The sequence below is a fragment of the Rhamphochromis longiceps genome, linkage group LG5 (genome assembly GCF_057381845.1).
Source record: "Rhamphochromis longiceps isolate RC_006_pf linkage group LG5, R_longiceps_female_GT1.1, whole genome shotgun sequence".
NCBI classification, from domain to species: domain Eukaryota; kingdom Metazoa; phylum Chordata; class Actinopteri; order Cichliformes; family Cichlidae; genus Rhamphochromis; species Rhamphochromis longiceps.
The window spans coordinates 18,965,892-18,990,398 of NC_140561.1; the positions used below are offsets into that span (position 1 = coordinate 18,965,892).

A 24,507-nucleotide genomic window follows, 5' to 3' on the forward strand; every position below is an offset into this window, starting at 1 on the left:
AAGCAGCAGCACGTCTGTAAGCTCTCAATTATAACGTAGATGGACTCATTAGTATACACAGACCCGTGTGAATGCCATTTGTACCAATCAGTATATGAACTAATGAGCAAGTGACGCATGCAATTATAGTGAGCTGTGGAATTTCAATCTTTCCTGAAACATCATCCAACGATATATAAACATGTGAGAATGTTATCTAAATGGTGCCCAAGAACCACGCTCATATACATATTTTCATATGTATATCATTGGAGGGGGGGTAAGTTAAATCTTTATTCTTCCAAAATAGGCTAAAAGTTTTGCAGCACCACCTCTTTGAGCGATGAGCAGCCTGTGCGACCACACCGACATCTGCTGGAGAAAAACATAGTTGCGACTGCAGGTCTCGTCTCAAAGCTGCGAGCCTCTCTGTTCATTGGAGGCTGTGTTTTGTAAAATTCACCTTCAGGAGCTGCACTCTAAAGCAGGAACTCTATTGGTTAGGTACATTTCATCCATTACTAAAGAACTGAGGATTCTCCATTGCACCTCCAATACAACGAATGAAATTCATTGCAATGAATGCATTACTTGGTCATCTCACAAATTTTTACAGTACCAAAGTATCAAAGCGTAATTTTACAACAGGCTTGGAGACATCAGACATGAAAGCATTGGTAATATGTCTGGTGGTATGTGCTCAACTCTTTTAGTTATTCTCTTCCTTTCAGAAAAATAATTTTTGCTCCGTTAAGATAAATCATTAGCAAACTGGATCAAAAGACAAAAACAAATGAGTCCTGAAGTGATGAGACACTCATGTTCATTCTACTGCAGTTGCCACTCATCCGTCCTCTGCACGTTTGCATGTTTTTCTGTTCACGTATGCAGATAAAGTGTGAATCATTTGCATGATCAGATTTGCTGATCTAACATCTACTCCGAGCCTTAACATACTAAACCCACATACAAACACTGAAGCTCAGAAAGGCTTTGTAAAACTTCATGTAAAATGATCAATGAGGTTTCTACATGATATATACACAGTGAAATAGATCCGGTTTCAGTAAACTTCATGGTCTTTGCATTGATGGGTGTAAAAAAAAAAGGGCCAGCCTTTTTTTGAATAACAGTTATATCTCACGCACACCAGAATAAACAGTCATTAATGAGGCAGTCATTGATTCAACAAAGTGTCACAGCACTGAGTCTACAGTAAGCAGTCCTCACTGTTGCTACGCAGTGACAAACTACAGTTCAGAGGAAAGCTCAAGGAAAAATTTAAACCTGGTTTGGAGTTTTTGCTCCAAACTGAGGGTCTGGTCCGCTGCACGAGAGCAATGTGCAGATTTTGTATTCAGTCAATCACCTTAAAGGTGAAGGAAGTTGTATGAACATTTCTATTTAACCAGTGCGTAGGCTGATATATTACTACATTTGCCTACAATTATAGAAACCCTGTATCAAGATATGAGACTATGTCATGATCATCTGTGTGCAATAAACACACATCTCTGGGATGAATAACAGTGTGTGATCATGTATAAGTTGTATAGTTTTAATGTTTTATTTGGGAACAGAATGGTGTGTATGTGTAAGTTTGGTGATGGAGTTTTTATTATGAATGAATGATGAATTTTTATGAATTATGTCTATTTTTATGCTTAAGGACAACAGATGGAAATTAGCCTTTGGCTATAATCTGGTATGTTTACATTCATGTAATTTTTTTTTACATTTATGTTCATTAACATGCACTGTCCTAAATAAATAAATACAGCTTTTGAGTCATACACTGTGTAAATATCATTTTATATTTAGGGGGTTTGAACTGTTTCCTCATTTCCTGTTGCAGTTGTTCACTTTTTCTCCACTTCCTCTTTCACCCTTTGTTTAAATGATAAGTAACACATGTTAAACAACAACAACAACAACAATAAGACAAAACAAAAAAACTTTGCTTTGTCATGTATTGACTGCCATCTTAAGTTCTTCAGCTGTCAAATAGTTTGGTTTGTAAAGTTGTACAAACACTTCAGTTTCAGCATCCAGGTCTTGTGGAGGTTAACTTTGTCAGAAACCTGTGTTTTCACACCATGACAAGGCAAAAATCACTATATGCAAGTAGAGTGAAAAGACAAAGAAAAGGTTAAATTGACAGCTTAATCAATAAAAGTTGCTGTCAAGGTTGAGTAGTGTGGGAGTTGGCTTATCTCTGTAAAGAAGCATTGCTGTCTGTGTTCTCAGATTGGTTCCAGTTTATTGGAATAAAAGTATGTGGTTTTCAGAGTCTGTAAGTGGTAGAAATCCTTACTATTCTGAGCCAAATGACTTATGATTGACCAAGTTCATCATTTTCAATTCGTAATTAAATAAGAAAATAATAAGAATAAGAAAGCGTCTTCTCTCATAAATGAACATGGCAACACAGTTTATGTTTGCAAAGTTGCATCTGAACAAACCTCAAGACTTCTGAAACAATGTCCTTTGGATAGACAAGACCAAAGTGTAGGTTTTTGACCATAATTCACAGCATCACATTTGCAGAAAGCCAAACACAGCATATTTGCACAAACACCTCATACCAGCTGTCAAGCATTGTGGTGGAAGGGTAATGAGTTTGGCTTGTTTTGCAGCTAAAAGATATTTGCAGTCATTAACTATTCTTTATACCAAAGTATACTCAATTGTGAGGCCACATGTCTAACAGCTAAAAAGCTTGGCCCAATGTGGGTAATGCAACTGGACAATAATCCCAAGCACAGAAGCAGTAAATGGCTTTGGTGAGATCTTAAGAGACATTAAGATAAATGAAATGAACTGAAGCAACGCTGTAAAGAAGAATGGGTCATAAAGTCGTCCACAATGATGTGAGACTGATAAAATCATACAAAAAAATATTACTTCAAGTCACTGCTTCCAAAAGTTGCTCTATAAGCTACTGAATAAAAGGGATTTCTTATTTTCTCACAGGAAAAGTCCTGTTAAACCTCACTTTTCATTGTTCTGGTCACGTTTGTAAAAGTACCTATAACTTTACTAAAAAAACGGCAGGCTTTTTTCACTGATTAATTCCAGCCATGCACCAGAATGCTATCCCTTAACTTTACAACAAACCAAAAGTCATATTTGAACCCCCCACAGCCACAAACGTGACCCATGGCTCCCTAAAAAGACGGATATTTGACTGTTCAGAGAGAGTGGGCGGAGCGAGGGCGGCGTTAAACACGGTTTGGTCCCTGCGGCTTTCCGTAGATCAGGGCCTGGGTGTAGCTCCCTGTAGCTGCGTAGGAAACACGTAAAAAACACCACTTCAGCCAGAGAGCCCGGAGGTGTCTCTTATATAAAGAAAAACGTAATATAACGCGTACAACATGCACTCGGTCACGCTGGACAGCAGTGGTTCACCGAAGAAGCGCTCGTTTTCTCGGGGAATGAGCGAGGACGAGTCTCTGCGCAGTATTATTAAAGAGGTGAGAGGACAAAAATCACGGCGTCGTTAACGTTAGTGTCAAACGTCACAGCTGTTTTAAATAACCGAATAAGTTTGGTGTTTTTAATTTGTTCAACACTTAAAATAAACAGACGGCTAGGGTAAACGGAGCAGTCGTCAGGCCCGTCGCTTCACTTCACTTCCTCGGCGTTACCGCTGTTAGCTGTTCGTTGTTTTGTTGTTGTGGCTCATGATGATGAGGTGATGATGATGATGATGGTGATGCTCAGACTCCGCCTGAGATGTGTTTTCGTCTTCTCATCAGACTGACAGCTCCTCCAGACGTGTGACAAGAAGCGACAGCAGAGCGAGCACCCTGAAGAGGAGGAGTGACAGCCAGGTAGTAGCTAGCATAAAAACTGACACTCGATGAGATGAACTCATTGTTGTCTCAGTGTTACAACATTATATATGTGATGGACACGCAGTGCTACCTAATACCTCTGGGATGAGACGCTTGCATAGGCCGAGAGTCTAAAGGTTTGTACTCAAAGGAGCTTGCAAAGAAAGGCGTCTGGACTTCTTTAAGTTACTTGAAGACGTTTCACCTCTCATCCGAGAAGCTTCTTCAGTTCTAAGGTCAAATGGTGGAGAGTCCCAGATATAAACCTAGTGGGAGTGACCCCCCACAGAGGGACAAAAGGACTCCCTGATGATCCTCTAATCGCCTGAGCCAGGGTGTGAAACTGGGTGTGGGTCCCAATCAGCCAGAGTTTCGGGTGTGTTCATTGTGAAACCTGGCCCCACCTTATCATGCGAATTCCTGAGGTCAGATGGCCCAGGATGTGAGTGGGCGTTAAGGCATCTGGGAAGGGATCTCAAAACTGGCTTATAGATGGCAGAGAGTTGGTGTCGTAAACCCCCGCCTCTGTTCAAAGATGGTCGCTCACAGTGGACATAGATGACTTCTTTCACTCCTCTTTCAAACCATCTGTCCTCTCTGTCCAAAACGTGAACATTGGCATCCTCGAAAGAGTGTCCTTTATCCTTAAGATGCAGATGGACTGCTGAGTCTTGTCCTGTGGAGGTGGCTCTTCTGTGTTGTGCCATGCGCTTGTGAAGTGGCTGTTTGGTCTCTCCAATGTAGAGGTCTGGGCATTCCTCGCTGCACTGTACAGCAGCGAGGAATGTTAAGTCTGTGTTTTGGCGTTTTTAGGTTTGTGCCTTGTGACACAGAGTGGTGTCTAGTTATGGTCAGTCGTGCCAAAAAGTGGATAGATGGATATCTACTTTATAGATCCACAAGAAAAATGATTATGTTACAGCAGCAAGATGAAGAATAAAAATAATGCAGCCTACAATATTTAACAAAGTTAAAGTGCTACAGGGGTCTAGTAAAGATCTTATACTATGATAGAATGGAAAAACTTTCTCTCATAATATAACAAGTACAAGTAAATATGAAGACAGTTTAAAATAGTAAGAGCAGGACTGGCATTGTGGAAGAGTAATGCAAACTGCATTAGTACATAATATGTATGCTATAAGTGCATGAAGGTAATAATAGAAATATGTGTGGAATCACATGTCGGACAGGTGTGACCACCTGTCATAGAACGAGGAGTTATTATACAGCTTTATAGAGAATGATGGGAATGATTTCCTGAGTTGTTATGGCAGTGAGAAGGAGCTCTGCTTTGTCAGAAGTGTGGAGCAAAGTGGGTATGATGAGTTGTCCATGACAGAGAGCAGTTTGATCACTGACTTACGGTCTCTAACTGACTCGAATGCCTCCAAATTCCGGCCAATGATGGGTCCAGGCTTGAGGATTAGTTTGTGGATCCTGCTGACATCTCTGGCACTGGATTTATAAAGTAAATGAAATTGTTTTTTAAACAGCTGTTGATATCTGTAAATATCTGGGTCTTTCTTTGTAGTTAGGAGAGAAATGTTTGAAATGAAAACCGTGTGACTGCCAGTAGTGACGGGAGCAGTAAAACCATGAAATTGTACTTTCCAAATTGCAGAAGATGGTTTGCTTCTGAACTTTTAGTACAGCAATAAATGGCGATATCTCGTGTTTTTATGGCTTCCTTATTTTTACTAGTTCAGTTAAACTTGTACTAAACAAACTCGTCTATCTGAAAGCTCTGAAAGCATGTTGTACAGCATGACTAACCCAGTTTTAAAAGATTATTATTAAAATAAAAAAGTCACAGGTTAACTAGATATTTTGTAAAAACCGAGATGGTTGTATTTCTACTCGGTAACTGACAGGGTGACTGCAAGGCTACACATTCCCAGGACCCAGAAACTGAAGCAGCTACATTGAGTTGAGTTATGATTTTAAATTTGTTTGTGTATGTTTTTCTTAATGGGATCCTTTTGGTCAGGAGATCAGTCTAATAACTCCCAACTAGAGCAGAGCTTTTGTCTGCGTCATCAATTATGTAAAAAGCCTATCAGTTATGGGAAAATGGCCACAATATTAAATGCGGAAACAGAAGTGCTTCTGTCAGAGATTTCTTCCTGTTAAGGAGGCATTTCCTTTCCTACTGCGGCCAAGAGCTTCCTAAAGGGAACATTTCTGTCTTCATTATGTAAGTTGTTGACCTGACTTTGTAAAGTGCCCCGAGATAACCGTGTTATGACTTGGCATGGTATGAATTGAAGGGAAAACATTTACAATGTTTATTTTCCATTCAGTATTAAGTCATTTACACGTGTTTGACAGCAGCTGTCGGCATTAATTTATTTATAAATATAAGTAACAAACTCCTGTAAGAGACACGTATGAATAAAGTGGACAAATAATCAAAGCTACCTTTTGTAAGATGCAGTAAAGTTTATTTTGATGCTTATAATAACTGAATTTGTGTAACTTTAAATTTTAAGGTCATCGTTCGTGTTTGAGTTAAAGGGGACCAACAGGAGAGGATCCAGTATGCCTCATTTAAACTGCTTTGTGCTGATTTTAACTCAAAATACTCAAATGTTTTTTATTAAAATTATTTGTTTTCCTTTCAGCAATCTGAGCAGGACCTCTTCATGGGACTACCAGAAATGGTAACGATTTCTCACCATTATCCTCCTTATTGTTGCTATAAATATAATGATGTTTACTGCTATTGAAGGCTGTGCTCACAGTAATAAATCACAGCAGTGAAGCATATTCCTTTACATAGGGAGGCATTGTCACGCTACCACAGGAGGCCTCCCACAGATTGTTGCCTCTGAGAGCTCAACGAGCACTCCCACTGACTGGCATGCATTCTCCTGAAGTTGCCTACACTGATCTGTTACCGTGTAACTTTGTGATATAGCTAGAGCTGCAGGCCAGCTATGAAGAGGCTGTGCAAGAGCTGCGTGGGCTGGAGGTCGAGCGAGAGGCTCTGTTGTTCCAGGTGGACGTCCTGCAGGACACGCTGGAGGGTGTAGAGGAGCTGCTGGCTGAAGCCCAGAGAGAAGCTGGACAGGCTAGTTTGGTAAGTCCAGGTCGAGCCAAAACACGAAGTAAAGTCTTAAAGTCTCTTAGAAATCCGTGTGTGTGTGTGTGTGTGTGTGTGTAAGTAAAGTTCGTTGTTTGTGATTACAACAGATTGTGACACTAACGAGCTGCTGCTGTCTCTTTACATTTGTAGGAGTTGGAGCGAGAGAGGGAGGCCAAAAGGAAACTGGAGAGCATGGTGCACTCTTTGATGCAAGAAGTGGAAAGATTAAAAGAGGTAAAGTGAGACCGTTTATGTAAGCTTGCAGAGGCTCCGAATTTGTTTATAAAGATGTAAAGGGAACCTATTGCGCAACAGTCTGTCAGGCGTGTGATCGCTCGTGAATATGAATGATGGCGATGCTATGTCGTTGTTTTGTTTTTTTTCTGGGTGTGTAACCCGGAGACACAGCAGGCCTGGGCATACAAGATTTTCTGTGTGTTGTGGTTTAGTTTTGTCCTTAAGGGTTTTAGCAACTGAGTCTCGTCTTTCTGGGAAAAAAGCCCTGAAAACGAAATGAAGAAGTTAGAAAAGTGCAGAAGTACTTAAGTATCCAAGCCACATTTGTTGAGACTGGCACAATCAATTGTTTCAATTACTGTTACTCATTTTCCACTCCTGAAACTTCCACGCCTCATCCATTCTTGTGTTGTCCTTATAAAAACAATTTGTGGTGGTGCATAACACGTTTTGGAGTAATCTCTTCATTTTTCATGGTGAAAAGAGTCTGATCACTTGACCTCTAGCCTGGTACCCCACTTAATTATGCTGAGTGTCTAGTGTGAAGGACAATCAGGAGTCTGCACAGGTTATTCTACTTTAAACCTGGACTTGATGGTAATGCTCTTCTTCAAGAGTCTGACTTCTTGCTTTTCTTATCTTCTCTGTTTAGATAGTGTTAGCTGAGTGGAGAGTAGGAATAAAAATTCTTAAGATAGCTTTAAAATATACAATGTTGTGCAAAAGTCTTGGGGCCACTCCTCATTTATTTATATTTTGCTTCCAAGGAGACAGACATTTTTGATTTGTTTTTTGTTGTTGTTGTTGTTAAGCAGTTTAATACTTACCTATGACTCATTCAAGCTTAAAAAAGACACCTAACTCAAGGGATTAACCAGTGCTGTGACTACACATAACAGACAACAATTTTAGTTCATTTTTAAACATTTGTTCTGATTTATTTAGTTAAAATGTACAGAAAAAGCCAAACGTGACACCTTTTGGGGGCATAAGACAATATTTTTGCACCAACAAGATGGTTCTCAAAGAGGCAAAAACAAAAGGCAGCCAAAATCCTTTTTGTTTGTGTCTTATATACTTTATTTGTATGTTTACACATTTCAATAAATTACTGCACATATTTCCTGTTTTCCTTCCAAAAAGAGATGATTGATGGCTCAAGATCATTAAAAAAACACTGTAATTATATTTTCTATGAATGAGCACTGCTTATGCTTTTCTTTTTTTACACCTTGCAGGAAGGGAATAACAAACTATCAGGACCAGGTGAGATGGCTAAAGCAACAATGCAGGGACACAAAATAAGAAATGATGCCAACAAAGTCGAGAGCTCCTCCTCTCACAGCAGCAAAGATGAATTGGGAGCTGCAGTGCAAAGAGGACAGAGTGAGGGCACAGAGGAGAAGCAATGGAGAATGGTAAATAAGCCCATGTGTCACCAGCCTTCTCTTGCACTGGGCAGCCTGGTCGCTGAGGATGGGGTCCACCAGAGACCTTATGAAAACGGGGCAGCAGATGGACAAGATCCCCTGCTGGATGAAAACGACTCGGACAGCATAAGTGCCTACAAGGATGCATTCGATGAGACTCCAGAGCAGGACAGGATCTTTCCAGGTGACGGAGACAGTTTGGAGCTGCCCCACGATGCAGAGAACACAAAGAAGAGCCTGCCTAATAATGGAGACGCCCTCAACAGTGAGGTCGAAGGCACCAAAAACAATGAAAGCTGCATTTTGTCTTAAATTTATGTTTCATCTACTACTGAGTAAGGTCAGAGATAAAATGGTTCATAACTTGATAAAATCCAGCAGCATTTTGATTTGAAGTTAGACATTTCTGTTCTTACAAAAATCAGTTGAGATTAGATGTATTAGATGTTGCTAGTCAATAGTTTGACATTTTATGAGAAAATGATTAGTAGAATAACTGTGGAAATAATTGGCAGCTTAATCTATAAGGAAAAGTTGAAAAGATTAGTTAGAGCCCTAGTTATGATACATTGTAGTAGAAGTTACATTTTTAAAAATTGTGCTGAACGATCTCAGGTTTACAAGCTGAAATTTCGCTGACTACTTTATGTTATTTGCCAATCATTTAATTCAAGTCTGTCGTAAGTGTTTGGGTTTTTCCTTTTTTTAATGCACGTTGCAATACATGGAACATACTCCATGTTGCTTTGACTGTTTACCTTTTTGATTTTAAGAAGGATATTTTATACACAAGAAGCAGTCAAGACAAAAGTCACGATTTATCTGTCTCGGTAAGAATCTCCACAGCAGCTGTTTTAGCTTCAACCAGAAGAAGACATTACAAACACAGAGGTTTCTTTTCTGTGAAGTTATTGTTAACTTAAATTTGATCATAAGGATTTTGATCAGGCTGTGTTGCTGGTTTCTCTCATGTTTTTCTTGGACTTGGAAGTCTGGTGATTTCAAATAGGCAGTTCATTTATTCAAAGCCTCAAAGTCTTAAAATTTTTGTGTTTTTATTAAAAAAAATAGACAGAAAATGGATTTGGCTGCATTTGCACTTTTTAAAGTTCTTGTATTGTGACATTTATTTGTCAGATTACATTAAAGCCAACATTCCCTTTTTTAACCAAATGTGTCAGCCAGACCTGACGAGCTGACCACTGCAGGCTGGATTTTTTTTTGTCTGGCTGCAAGGACATGCTGCATGTTTGCACATTCGCAGTGGAACTTGCTGAACTTTGCCTCTTCAGATGTCTTTCATTGCTGTAAAACACTTTGTATGTAACATTTTTAATGCCTTTTTACTTTCTTTTTTTTAAAAATTGTGCCAGAATCAAAAGTAGACTCCTCACTTCATCTATGATCCGTAGCCTGCACGAGCACCTATGAATGTATACTGATTTCCAAAATGCACACAAGTTTGTGTCATTTGAGTGTGTTTGCATGCAATACTATCAACTACATGTAATGAATAATATGTCTTATTTGCTGTTACAAATACTTTTTAAAAGGGATTTTCAGTGTCAGTTTATTTTGTAGACAATGTATCATTCTTTTATTCCCCAGTTTACAAAGTCGATTTAACAAAGTCGACAAATAATTAAAGTTTTGAACATATCAGGCTGGACTTTAATGATTAGAAAAGCATATATTGATAAATGGATCTCTTGTAGAAGACAGAAGCAGAACAATAAATCTGCACGGGTTATGTTGAAGTTGCTGCATTTAGCTGTGTATCATTTTTGGTTTTAATACAGGTTGTTGACTTTGTACTCTGAGGTACTTTTTTGCTAGTTCTTTATAACCTGTAGCATCGACTGTCAAATGTATGTAAGTTTAGGAGGTTACTGTTATTTTAGTGCTGTGTGGTGATACTGTGGTCACTTCTTGAGCAGTCAGGTGATGGCAAATGAATTATAACACCAACATCCATAGGTGCTGGACAGTTCATTTTCAGGTTTTCCCGGTGATACAAAAAAAGAAAAGGAAATGACCTTTGACATGTTGCTGTGCAGCCAAATTGGTTTGTTTTTTTCTTTGATTTCAAACAAAAGTACTGAAAATACATCCTTTTATGTATGATGCCTTTTTTCTGTTTGTAATATTTTCAGCTCTGTCATTGGCTTTGAAATAGATATTCAGATTTAAATGTTAATGCCATACATTTATATCATAATAAAATGAGTGAGTAATGCTTTGTGCCATTTCTGTTAACTTGCATTTAAAATATGGAGAAAGTGAATAAAAACAAATAATGACTTAATAAGCAGCTTGACATTCAAGCCTAATTATCAAGGAACGTGCTGACGCCTGCTCATCTTTCAAATCTCTGATGATCAGTTAAGCACCTCATTTTTAGGAGACTCATGACCGATCGTATAACTGATTGTATATTTAGTACACTAAAGGTAAAGGTCGCCTTTTCTTTTTCAGACTGATTTCTGGGAATCACATAAGATAACAATTTACAAATGAAAGCAGGAATGGAGAGATTTCTGTTTTCTTCACTTATTTTGAGCACATCGTGTTCCATCCTTATTTGCACAAAAGATGGAAAATCAGGTCATCTTTACTTTCATATTATGAGTAACTTCAAAGTAAGTGACACAAATGTTTGCAACTAAGTAAATCATTTTAATTACTTTCTTCTTTATAAATAGTTTTCAGTTTAGTTCTAAACCTATTAATCCTATTGGCCATTATGGGGATAAAAGAAAATGCACCATCTTCCATGTCTTAAGATTTTACATATTGGGACACAATAAAAAAAATCAATCTAGAACATCAATCAAATTTCAATGAACTGAAGCAACGCATGTAAGGAAGATCGGGCCAAAATTCCTCCACAACAAGGAAAGTTATACAGAGTCATACAGAAAATGATTATCATTGTTGCTGAAAGTGTTTCTACAAGCTATTGAAACATGAACTTACTTTTTCACATTCTTACATTTTATTAATTGAATAAATGACAGTGCAATGTTGTTTATCTGAGGTCTTATTTAAATCATTTATTTGAACCTGGTAAGAATCACATTTGTTAAAAAATGACATCCTGATAAATATCGTAATATAAGACGTGTGAGTTAACTGTTGCCTCCTACGGGGTTCGACTGCACAAACATGCAGAGGGGAACAGCCATTGTGGTTCATAGTTCAGTTAGGTTCATTGATTTTGACACAAGAGTTCCTAAATAGTGTTAACTCCATAAAGGCAGCACAGATTACAAAAATAAAGTTTTGAAAAAAAAAAGTAATTTGACTAAAATGTACAGAATGGACTCATGATTATAAATTTTTAAAGATTAGTAAGTGAAAAAACATGAAAAGCAAGAAAGATCATACAAAGAGACCCCAACAGCTGGCTTCTATCAGTAACTACTTATTTCAAATACTGAAAGAAATCTCAAAACATCCCTTTTTCTTTCTTCATTTTCAGCTGTTTCCACTGCGGCAAGCTCACAAACTCATCTTTGGTCATTCCAAAGACGGTGGTGAAGTCAGTGTCAGAGAGGTATTTCTGCAAATGAGGTGACAAAGTTTAGCGGGTGATGGCACACGTGTTATTTTTTAAGCTGCAGAGTTTTACTGGTGATGGTTGTAATCATCACTAAATTAATGAATAAGCAGATACACGTACAAATCTTGAACTTAAATGTGGAATTGATGGGAAATGGAAACATTGGGAACGCGCGTACATACCTCTTTCTGTTTCGGGTCAACACCTTCTGGCAGCTCGTTGGCAAGCTTGTTTTTCAAATCGTCAGGTGGGAAAGACTGAAAACTTTTCACACTGTTCCCTCCGTTCTGCTCCTAGAAAATCACATTAAAAGAACATTTTAGTTTATATTGTATTATTAATCTCAATCTTTGAGTATACAAATCACAGTACTTTATTAATGCAGGTTCTGGCCCTTATTTCTACCTTCATTATGAACTTTTGTTTGGCCTTTAGGATTCATATTCTTTATTTTGTTTGGTTTCTGATCATGTTTAGAGCATTTATATTTATTTACTTGTTTTAGTTCGTCACTGCCTCCTCAGTGTCCTTTTGCATATTGTTGTCAAGTCTTCTCCAGAATAGTTCTTGTTTTGTTTTGTGAGTCATTTTGCTCTTGTGCTTTGTCCTTATTTTTATTTTGTCTCACTGTCCTTGATTAGTTTCACCTGAGTCTTGTTGCTCTTATGTTTCCACTTTCGCTGATCTCTTGTGCCCATTTAAAGCTCCAGTTTGCTTGTTCTCTTTATTGTGTTGTTCACTTAGTTGTGTGTCTGTGGCAGTACACACCCAGTGCTCCCAGTTACTTACCTGGCTTTGCTCTTTGTGTTTGGATTCTTGGATTTTGATTCATCATCAATAAATATTTTGAACTTTTGCCTTCTGTTTCCTACACTTGAGGGTCTAATATAGCTACACTCCACACTGCAGATTATGATAGGAAAGGCCTATAAATTTTAAATCTTTTAAATTCAATAATTCACGAGCTAAAACTTCATGCTAACATAGAACTTTGTTGCAAGTTTTAACCTAAACAGAGTTTGAGAAATGAATAAAACTTTACATACTGCAACAGTAACATTAACAGGTGACGCTGTATCTCCAAACTCCTTCTTCAGCTCCTCATAGCTCTTTCCTGACTGAAAGAGAGAAATATTTGTAAGATTATTTTAATTATAAATGGAAATCCACATTTCAGCTCAAAAGCATAACACTCACACTCCATTTGGTGGGATCCCAGGCTGTAAACCACCCAGTGAAGGTGGGTGGCTCGAAGCCTTGCTTGATCAAGACAATGGGGGTGTGTGGATCTCTGTCACCCGGGTGGGTCTGCAGATACTCTTGGCTGGTTGTCAGTGCCTCTTTGCGCTCCTCCTCATTTGCGTCTTTACCGACCCAGATAAACACCTGGAGAAAAAGCAGGATGTGATTAAAGTGGTGGAGTTTATTTATTTCATTGTTATGTTCATATTAATAACCTGTCAAAAATCCTACCTGGTCCCATGTGTCCAGTAGCATGACATCATCCTCGCTGAGGTCATCCTGTATGAAGTGAGTCACCTCAGTCACAATGAAACGCCCTGTCTTATTGGAGCATTCAAACAGGCGTGGCTCATGGTCCAAAACTACCTGCTGCAATCTGCGGATGGCACATAACCAAGTGAAAGCAAACATATAGAAAAGTCACACTTGAAGCTGTTGGTTCACCTGTTCATACTATCCTCACCTCTTGTCATTTGCATAGGGAGCTTTCCCCCCAAGCAGTTCCCAGAATTCAATGGGCTCCTGACCCTCTGCAATAATCTCTTCAGAGCCTCGTGGTGAGTTCTGGCTGATTGCTGAGCTGACCTCTTTCGCCATGGCTCTCTCATCTCCACTTGATCCCTGGTTTACAAAAAGATGCCACCCCCGACCCCAGAGCTCATCAATAGGCCTATATTTTGCTAAAAATGTTCATTTTATTTGATTTAATCTGGTTTTAGAAAATGAGGAAAATCTTGTGACATGTTTGTTATTCTTATGAAGGAAATTCATGAATGCTGAGTCAGCAGCTGGTAGAGATGAACTGTTTGACTCAGCAAAACCACAGCAAGGGCAGATGCTCACCGACAGACAGACCGAAAAGCCAATCAGTCCTAGTACTTTGATATATATATATTGATATATATATTTGATATATTTGATATATATATATATATATATATATATATATATATATATATATATATATATATATATATACTATATGCTCAAAAAATGCATCCAACCAGTTATATTCATTCATGGTTATTGACCATCAATTTGTTTCCTTAACAGCCTCCACTCTTCTAATGATGCCCTCTTTCCTCTGGTATTTGATTCTCTTCAGCCACAAGAGTCTTAGCTATGATAAGCCCTGATGAGAGATGCTAAGGTCTGACTTTCGGTTCCACCCAAAAAGTGCAGAGGCCTGTCTGGGCCTGCTGAGTTAGTCAGCTCGAAACTGTGAGAAACAATTTCTCTACAGTCCTTACAGCACACTTATATTAAAATCTTAATAAAAACCAAAAATTACTATCTGTACATTACTTTATTCTTTTTTTGGAGGAAGGACATCCACCATTAAACTCTTCTAAATCAAACATGTGGAGCTACCACTGTTGCAACCCCTTCAGACAAGGGAGCAGCTGCTTTTACTGTTTCTAATTAATTCAGGGAAAATTTACATGCTTGTTATTCTTACTAACCTTAGGGTACCTAAACCTTAAATACTGTTCGTTCAGGTGCCTTTAAAAATCAGTTTGATAAGAATATTTTACTCATTAGCCCTTAAAGCTTCATCGTAAAGCCACATCGTTGAATTACTGCAAGAACCCATCATCTGTTCCTATTTTCTATGTAAAGGTGATAGACAGAAGGGGATTTTTATTAGTCTCTTTTCGGCAAAGGGACCTCACCTATGCACCCAAAACTCAGACTTTCAAAATGACTATTCTCTTAATTTAGAAAAATGATTTTTTTAAAATACTGTGTGAAATATGACTCACCCCTCACTGTGAAGAAAGAAATCTCCCCAAATAGTTAGACATTTCTCTCCAGATATCTTTCATCATGAATTATATTACATTAAAGAAGAGACAAAAATGCTCTAAAGGGCCTGTCAGTTTCTCTGTCTAAAATAAAGTTGTATCTTTTACCTTTCCGCACCAGAGATACATTCCTGTTTGGCTCTTGAGCAAAAACACATCACTAGAGTTTAGAGAGGTGGCCAGGGCTGGGACCTCGATGGTTTTTGTGTTAAACTGGTCAGTCCCGTGAACCTGGAACAATCTCACTGGAGGCTCAGGTTCTGAAGATCCTTTTCTAGATGTGCCGCCCTAAAGGGAAGAACAAAAATATCCTGTACAGAGTAGCACTTTGTAATAGGGCAAGCAACAAACGGTGTGATTCCCATAGAATTTAATAGCATTTCAATGTATGTCATCTATAATCACAATGTAGTTTAACAATTAACAATTTAACATCAAGTTGGTAAAAGTTCAACTTTTTACAGATAAAAAAGGAAAGGAGACATTATACTGTCATTTTCCATAACTATATCTAATGCATAACTAATTTGAAGTATTGAGCAAGCAATGCTGATGAATGCATACTATTAGGTAATTTACTGGAAGAACAACTAAAATTTCTCCATCTTCAACTTTAAATGTTGTACTTTGCAGGGTTTTTTTGTGTAAAAATAACAAAAAGAAAGCAAATAAATTATTAAACTGTGCAAATGAAAAAGCATAAATATATGTATTTATATATCATATTCAATAATTTATTGTTGATTCTCTTGTGTCCAAGTCTGGGTTTGCGTGTAATTTTGCAGTAATTTTAACTGGAAATAAAAAATATGAATTAAGATTTGGCTCCATCAGTATAAAAGATCACATGGGCCTATGCTTGTTTTTTCTTATAAGTAGAAAAGGGAGAACGATTATTAGCACATTTTTATATGCAATGAAAGGCGTGTCCTTTCATATTTTATATGTAATATACAAGGACAGTTGAATTGTGAAACATCCATGATGCACACCAGAGTAAATGTACAATAAAAAAAATTAAACGCTCAAGTAAGACACCAGTAATTTAAATTACTTGCAGTATCATTTGTGACTCTTTTCATTAAACAGTAACGTTGTAAAAACTGAATGATTCTCTTCTTATTCTAGAGTATCTAACAGTGAGGATTTATAGGTAAATATAATTTCATTGTAATGCATTGAAATTCCATTTAGTTTTAGGGAAATTCTACCTACCATATCACGTATCATAAAGTGTTACCCTGTACTGTTACAAAACCAGAAGTGGGGTGTTTATGTTTCAAATGAAATAAGGGTAAGTTGAGAGAAGAGTCTTACTTCAAAGATAACCAGTTTTCCTTTGAAAATTGCCATGAAGTGTCTCGGCTCCCTGCCCATAGTTACTCTCACTTGAACAGGCTCTCCGTTGTACTTTTGATCTAAGCTCACAGCCTGGAAAGCCGAGGCAGCCAGCTCGTCCTGTGTCGCATGACGCCCCTGAAATTTCAAGTGACACAAATCTCATACGGTACAGTGACACATACAAAGAGGTTTAGGTGTGTGATTGTGAATTGCTTTAACTGTGACCTCACCTGCCACATATAGAGCAGGTAGCACTTCTTGTTGTTAACCAAGTAAGTGTAGAGGATCAGGTAGCAGTCTCCTCCATAGAGGTATCCATACCACTGGGGGTCCATAGGGGCTAGCTCAAGGTTTTCAATTCTCCACACCTGGGCAGGTCAAAAGTAAATTAACATGGAATATCTGCACTTTCTCTGTGAAATCACCAACATGAATGTTTAATTTGAAGAGCTGAAAGCTTCAAACAGACCATAGAGCAGCATCAGCAGTACTTGATTTTCTCCTGATATAAAGTTTTAAAATCTGTAAGTATGTTAGTGACCCCGTGAGGCTACACCGGTAATTACACCAGAAGGAGGGGAAATAGGTGGTTGAAGGACAGAAAGCAGTCTTTCCTGTTCTTTAATTCTGATTAAAAAATAAATAAATAAACAAATAATAACTGAACTCTGTGTGGTTTAAAGAGGCCCACAGGTTTGAGACTGATTACAGCATAATCAAGTCATCATTGCTGGTTTTACAAAGTAGGCTGTCACACAGAATGAGGACTTTTTTTTAGATACTTAGCATGAGATTTTGATATTTTGTTTATTTATTTTTGGTGACATATCTGTGAAACCCTGTTCAAATGACACCATGAGATTATTATTTCGACTTCTAGCTAGGTTTTTAATGACTGATTGTTACATTTGATGGACTGTTTATGACGTGGGAGGAGTCTTTGATGCAGAGGACTGTTTGATGCAACTGCATTACTGATAAAAATGTTAAATTTAAAGTTAATTTATTCCTATACCTCTACTTGACCTGTGCCATCGTCCACCATCCTCTCTTGTGCAGCAACCTCTGGCTGGGCGTGCATCAATGAAGCATCAAATTTCTCCTGTGTGACATGAGCTAAAGAAAATATGATGATAAAGCAATGTTATAAAGATACTGTGATCAGAAGTAACTTGTATTTATGTTGGTTTTCTTTTAAAATCTGAAGACTTTTTTGTTATATGTGTGTGTGTTTCTTTCCCCTCCTCTGAATTCACAGCTACACGTACCGATCCTTCCTTTTGTGTTCACTTTTCCCAGACCTTGAGTCTGGTCTTTCACAGTCCACCTCTGGAACAGCTGCTTGAAGAGAGCTGACTCTGCCCCATCAATCACTGTCTCCACATTTGTAGTGATCGGGTAGTTTTTCGCTTTAATGAAGTCCTACGACGGCAATTCAATTACAACAGAGGAAATAAATATGACACCTTTCATCAGTTAGGTAAAAGCTCTTAACAGTTCTTCTCACCAAAGCTCTGGTCATAGCGGTCTGTCGTTCTTCTTTGTTTGCTTTCTTCCCCTTCCACACAAAGATCTTTACCCCTCCCTGGTCCAGGATGTAGGAGTCCTAAAATAATAAGATTATTCGTAGTAATTTTACAAAACTAAGTCATTATATTTTAGTAAATATGGAGTTTTAGCTCTAGCTCATTGTTGTGGTTGAATATTAATGTGTATATTTGTTTTTGTTTAACGGCTCACATCATGGTTAAGAAGATCCTGAACTAGTGGTCTCGTAGCAACTTCTGTGACCCTCATCTGGCCGTCTGCATCTGAGATCCTGAAATGAAAGTCGTTAACAAATAAAATACTGCAAAATTGAATCTTAACATAGGTATGGTATCAGTTGTCGGTGAGCTTCCCACTGGTAAAGTGTGAGTTGTCCCTTCTGTTCTTGGTCAACTGCTTCATCAGGAGGTCCGTCCTTCAGCGCTACGGTTCTTTCTCCAAGCGTCTCTGTCATGAGCTCCATGGCCTGAGGAGAACTGCTCTCAGCTTCACCCTCCACCACTCTGATCTCTGCCCGACCTCCTCTCTCTCTGTCCCGGATGTCTTGGGCCAGCAACATGCCCTGAGAAACAGCAAAGTAACAGTTTACTTCTACATACTGGACACTCAGTACCGTAATCTGCAGTAATATCTTATTTTCAAAAGTATTTTTAAAGTACAAGCTGTCGCAATGTCCAAGAGTTGGGAAGCTGGAATATAATTTGGTCAATTCCTCAGATAAACCTTGTTTTAAACATCCTATTAAACATGTAAAAACATGTGAGTTGGTTTTGTGAGCACTGCAGAAACAGACATCCTGGCAGAAATAAACTGTTAAACTGTTTGTGTGTGCTTCTTAGATCAGAATCCCCTTTAAAATAAGTCATATTTGAATTAACATTATGTACCTGTACTTCACTTCCAGCCTTGTACTTTGTCTTTTTTTTAACTGTGTTTTTAATGCGCACCTGTATTTCTTCACTTTTAAATCAGTGTTATTTGCTTTTCAGTTCAGACTTTCTGTGAGCATTTGTTTGAAACCTCTTTTATCGTGCTACGTTTGCTTGTCCGAACATGTGAGCTTACTATTTAATAAATATGACTGAATCACCTACAGAATAAAATTACAATATGCAAATATTCACTAGATAAAGGCTCTTTATGATTTAAAAGTTTAAGTCACTTTTGCAATGATATCATCTGTATCTTAGTTTCTTCCTGCAGAAACCCTTTAACCCTCTGCAGGAAGAAGGAAATCAGCTTTAACTGTGCACACCCACAACTCTTCATAGCAGATTTCATAATGATACTTAACTGGCAAAATAAGTAAAAGTATTAAATATTACATACATAAAGCACAGAGTATAGAGATTTTAATATGAGTAATTTAGATTAACTGAACCTGTAACTACACCATACCGGTACAGTTAAGGTAAGGGTAAAGGTTACTCATCACAAGCCCTTTTTGCACATGCTTTTCTTATTTCTTCTTAAATGTATATTCCAGTATGAGTATCCCATCCAACAGCACTGTTACACTTAAAAAATAAAATCTTACTTTGAGCCTTTCTTGTCTGTTACTCTTTGGTCCGTTCCACTGAATGATGTTCTTGCCCAAGTCCAGCAAAAACACATCTGAAAGGTTAAAACTCTTCCAGCTCATCTCCACCTGAAAGAATAAAGCATAAAGCAATCTTTCTGTAAGATATAATCTGTCCAGTAATGTTATATAACTGCTTTGAAGTATGGCTCACCTCCTTGGCAATCACCCTTTTCTTTCCTTTCACATGGAGCAGTCTCTTCACATCATATGTGTTGGTTTCAGTGTGTCTCATGCCTGATGCAACACCACCTTTCTTGTAGCTAAAAATATTGGCATGATAATTGTTGTGGTTTCTTTTACTTTATATTAATAACTACTGTGCTGGCATTCACTCACATTATTCCTTGTTTGAAGTAGCCCTTGAAAGTGTCAGATTCGTGGTCCTGGACCTCTCGGTACTGAATCGGGGAAGAGCCCAAAAATTCATCAAGCTGTACGGTGTAAATAGCAGCAGAACCCTGCTCATCCTGAGTGGACTGTGAGCCGATCCAGTAGTGGATGTTATAAGACAGAGAGTTGCCCACCTTCTGGGTCTGGAGAAGTGCACAATTGTGTCAAGACTGTAGTGTATAGCAGGAATCAGAGTATTTAGTTACCACTGACTACTCAAAGAACAAAACCAAATGGAAAAGTGTTGAAAACCAATAGCAGAATTAACTACATAATATGCAGTCCTTGAATCTAACAGTGTAATAGTGCATCAGTGGCCATCACAGACTTACAAACAGAAGCACGTAGCAGTCGCCTTCAAAAAAGCTTCCGTAAGATTTCTCAGGAACTTGAACCAGCTCCATTTTCTGTTGCACAACAACAAAAACATAGTGTCTTTATTTTCATGTTCACCAAACACATCTATACATCAGATTTAACAACTACTTCAATCATCACTGCTCATCACCTGCCAGGACAAACAGCTGAATTAGATTTTTGATTTTTGATTTTTTTTTAAACAGCTACAATATTATAATTGTCAATACTGCAGCAATTAAAATTACCTCAATTCTCCAGATTATAATCCCAGGGCTGCGGGTTACTGCTCGAAATGTTTGGTCCATGTTGCCTGGATGCACTCAGTTTCAGCGGCACTTTGGAAGCTTAGTTTTCCTTTTCTGGAAGACTAAACTGATATTTTAGTGCACTGAAGATAATTTCCTTCTTTACAAACGTATTTACAAACTACAAACCAATTCAAAATCATGTGAAATACTGTTTAAATCTCATAATGCAAGAATTATCCAGCCATACATACCCAGTATCCTTGTCTGTAGAGGTTCCTCTAAGCTTATATGATCTCCCAACAGTTGATTTTCCGACTGATAGCCAGAGACCCTCAGTTCTCATCCTGATAGTGCTCCGAAAAGATTTGCATCACTTTGCATGTTTCAGGAGGTTACAGAGCATTCTGCCCAATCATTGAGGAAGAAGCGAAATCCTGTAGGCAAATGTGCTGAGAAAAAATGAAAAAAAGGATTGGCTCATATTCAAATAGACACACAGTAACACTGACCAACACGTCTATTAGTTTCCCAGCCCACTCGGTCCAAGACTGCCACATTAGCACCATATATGGATACCTGTGAGTACATAAACTGTGTGTTAGTAAAACACGTGATAATGAGCTTACAGGAGGAAAAGTATGATATTCTGTAACTGTGCAGCGGACAGAATAATATTGTAGTACTACAAATTGTGTTGTAGTATCTGATAATGATATGTTACTGCTAATTACTGCTACTGGTAATAATAATAATTAGCTTTCTATATCATATCATTATATAATAATGTATAGTTTCTATCTTGTACAAAAATACTGTAGAATAACATTACAAATGAAAAATAAATATATACAGTGCAGCTGATAAAACAAGTTTTAACTTTTAATAGCAGATTTATGACAATTTTATTCACAGTGATGAGTTCACACTGGGATGACATCAGTGGGGAAACTTGGATCACACAGTGCAACAAAGAAGTTTGACAAAACTTCAGATTGTAAAGGACTTGCTGTAGTTGCTCATAACCTTAACATCAATTATTTATTTATATTATTAGCAGTAATAGCTACAATAGGAATTGTAACTTAAATACTCACAAATAAATATGATTATTGTAACTTTATTTTCTGTGCTTTGTTTCAGGAGGTGATGACTGCTGTTTGGTACTGTGGACCCATCCTCCTGAGTTAGTCGGGACCTGCCAACATCAGGACTTTTTCTTTTAACTAAACTGTCCTCTGAGAGTCTGATGGTGTTCAGAGAATTAAATATTTAAATATTTAAGAGACTGCATGCTGCCATCCGAAATCCATCCTTCCTCGGCGCTAACGCTGTACACGTTATTCAGCAGCACCACATTTAGTCTGCTTGATCTACATTGTTTCCAAAAGACATGTAAGAGTGTGATTGCCAGTATAGACACACCTACCATTGCTGGTTCATGTAAAGTGGTTTTCCTTTGTGTGATACCAGCAGTTCTGCAGAAGCAGGAGTGGCTCATTAAAAGTCACTTTTTTCACTTTAGTGTCCCTCATGTCATTAATGGTAGAAGATACCCACCAAATTTGGCTCTGATCATGTAACAGGGACAGAAAGAGAATCGAATTCATGTGAAATCACAGGATAAGAATGAAAAGTAGTGAAAAAAGCGAATGCTTCTTGCTTGAATTTCAGTGATGAGCATTCATGAGCCCGCCCACTTTTCCTCATTTAACACGAAGGACTACAGGGAAACATTTTCATATCAGCACAAGCACAGGTACACGTGCCGCTTTTTCACAAACTCACAACACCACATCATTTAATAATGATATACCCCTAACCTTTTTCATAGACATATCTCCACTGATTGTTCTGACTTGAATGTCCTGTTCTGTTTTGTCAGTCATAAAAAAAGACTCAAATAAATCAACCCGCACAAACAAACCTCAACCGGTAACAGTGCAAAGTGGAGCAAAGCAAAGTCATAAACAAGCCTTGAGCACTGTAAACACAACAGACCTTTAGTTGTAGTCATGCAGAGCGGCAGCTGAAGCATTAGTGGTGTGACCTGAATCATATACATAATTCTGCATTTGGATGTGAAAGCCTAAGAGTCCAACCCTGCACAACAGAGTGGCAGCAGCAGGAGCAAATTGTTTACAAAATGAAGTAGTTTGATGAGCGTGCTACCAGCAGATTTTACCTGTTCAGATACAGGAAAGGAAAAATCTTTGGATTTAAACAGGTCACAGAGGAAGTTTCCACACAGCCTGCTCAGTTCTTAGTACACCCACATACATCGCCTTTGCAGGGTAACATGATTTGTTAAAAGTAAAGTTTGATGTGCAGAATTTAAACACATTTAAATGAAAGCCATACATGTAGAGTATATATTTTATTTATCTGTATGTATGAAAACCCTGAGCTGCCTAACCATTACAGTGGGGAGATCCAGTGACATTTTGCTGCCATGGTTTGTGTCCACTTGCCCCCTCAGAAAGGGATTCTCAATCCAAATGATCCAAATGAGATCCTGATGGGATCAATGTTACGCCTTCACTATCATCAGTAGATGATATTATCAGTGGGCTGGGTGCGAGCCATACAGCATACTGCAGTAGGTCTGTAAATATGAACATGCAAATCGATCCCATTGCGGTCCATAAAGTATGAAAATGCTACTGTTTTGATTAGCAAAATCTATTTACAATTTCATATATACTGGGTATACTGGATCTACTGGTTTCATTAATTGCCACATGACACACAATCGTGTCATTATACCCATTATATTCATCATATCCATGAGCCATCAGTGTAAAAAGGGATAAAATATTTTGAATCCCACAACTTTTCACACATGGCTTTATGTAACCTACAAAATCAAACAAAGAAAGAATAACCCCCCCTCAAAATTCATGAAGTATACACCTGTAAAACTGGAAGAATATATTATAACATTCATAATTACGGGTGCTCACAGGTTTAACAGGCGACGATATACCACAGTGTTAAATGCAGCGACCCAGTGTTTGACTCTTCCCCCTCTTCACTGCACTATAGTTGTATTTTTAAATGACAGGGGTAAAACAACATACATAGATATAGTTTTAGAGCAAGCTGGAAAAACAAAATAAATACACATTTTAGAAATATGTTTGTATGCCATATCATTAGAGAGGAGACCAGACACATTATCTGCTTCTCTTTCCCTGTAATTCACTGCTCTAACTGTGGTTTCTGTTATCCAGGCGACATCTTATTGCTGTGAGAGCTAATACAGCTGGAAAACACTGCAGACACACTTGTAATATTCACATTTTAACTCAACAATCTGAGTTAAGAAAAGGAAAGCACATATACGGACCGATCAGACCATTTTAAACAGTGGAGAAAAAGTCTAGCTTTTCTTTAAACTTTGTATTGAATCAGGCTCCACCCTCAGCCACTGCTTTCATATAAACCAGGAAGGAGTACTGCGGTATCAGACATAGGTGACTCAGACATACATAAATAAATATATAAATACATGAACACCAAAGAAAAAGAAAAAGAAAAGGAAACCAAAATACTAACGCTTGATAATAAGCTAATGAAGCTGTAGTTTGAATGTGTATGTCACACTTAGTGAAGCTGGATCTTTTGCAGCTGAAATATCTTAGTTCCTAATCACAGCATCTGTCCTCTCGAGACAGATGGTATAACCATGGTACTTGCACTTGCAGCAATGTGCAATACATGTCTCCCTGTGCCTATGTGGGTAGTACTCTTTTAGTCCTTTGAGTGATCAGTAAGGCCAGGAAAGTGCTATATAAACAGCAGGCCAATCGAATAAACCCTGCACAACTATGCTTATTGATCTATAACAGAGATAGTGCAC

General features: G+C 38.0%; 2 protein-coding genes across 2 annotated transcripts; one reads left to right on the plus strand and one right to left on the minus strand.

The window, feature by feature from the left end:
- The first annotated feature begins 3,220 nt into the window (after window positions 1-3,220).
- LOC146669770 (uncharacterized) lies at window positions 3,221-10,806 on the plus strand. The gene is made up of 6 exons (XM_085406337.1): window positions 3,221-3,452; window positions 3,738-3,812; window positions 6,440-6,478; window positions 6,736-6,897; window positions 7,054-7,137; window positions 8,379-10,806. Exons 1-6 carry the CDS (start codon window positions 3,354-3,356, stop codon window positions 8,880-8,882), a joined length of 963 nt encoding a protein of 320 aa, XP_085262463.1. The 5' UTR covers window positions 3,221-3,353; the 3' UTR covers window positions 8,883-10,806.
- A 423-nt stretch (window positions 10,807-11,229) lies between these two features.
- avil (advillin) lies at window positions 11,230-20,762 on the minus strand. Its single transcript, XM_085407914.1, has 19 exons — window positions 20,646-20,762; window positions 20,373-20,447; window positions 19,987-20,183; window positions 19,802-19,910; window positions 19,606-19,716; window positions 18,425-18,630; window positions 18,261-18,339; window positions 18,028-18,126; window positions 17,789-17,942; window positions 17,536-17,636; window positions 16,751-16,888; window positions 16,497-16,655; window positions 15,288-15,467; window positions 13,838-13,995; window positions 13,606-13,750; window positions 13,330-13,518; window positions 13,179-13,250; window positions 12,315-12,425; window positions 11,230-12,132 (listed from the first exon to the last, which is right to left on the minus strand). The coding sequence occupies exons 1-19, from the start codon at window positions 20,703-20,705 to the stop codon at window positions 12,019-12,021; spliced, it is 2,457 nt and encodes an 818-aa protein (XP_085264040.1). The 5' UTR covers window positions 20,706-20,762; the 3' UTR covers window positions 11,230-12,018.
- Between the last annotated feature and the right edge of the window lie 3,745 nt (window positions 20,763-24,507).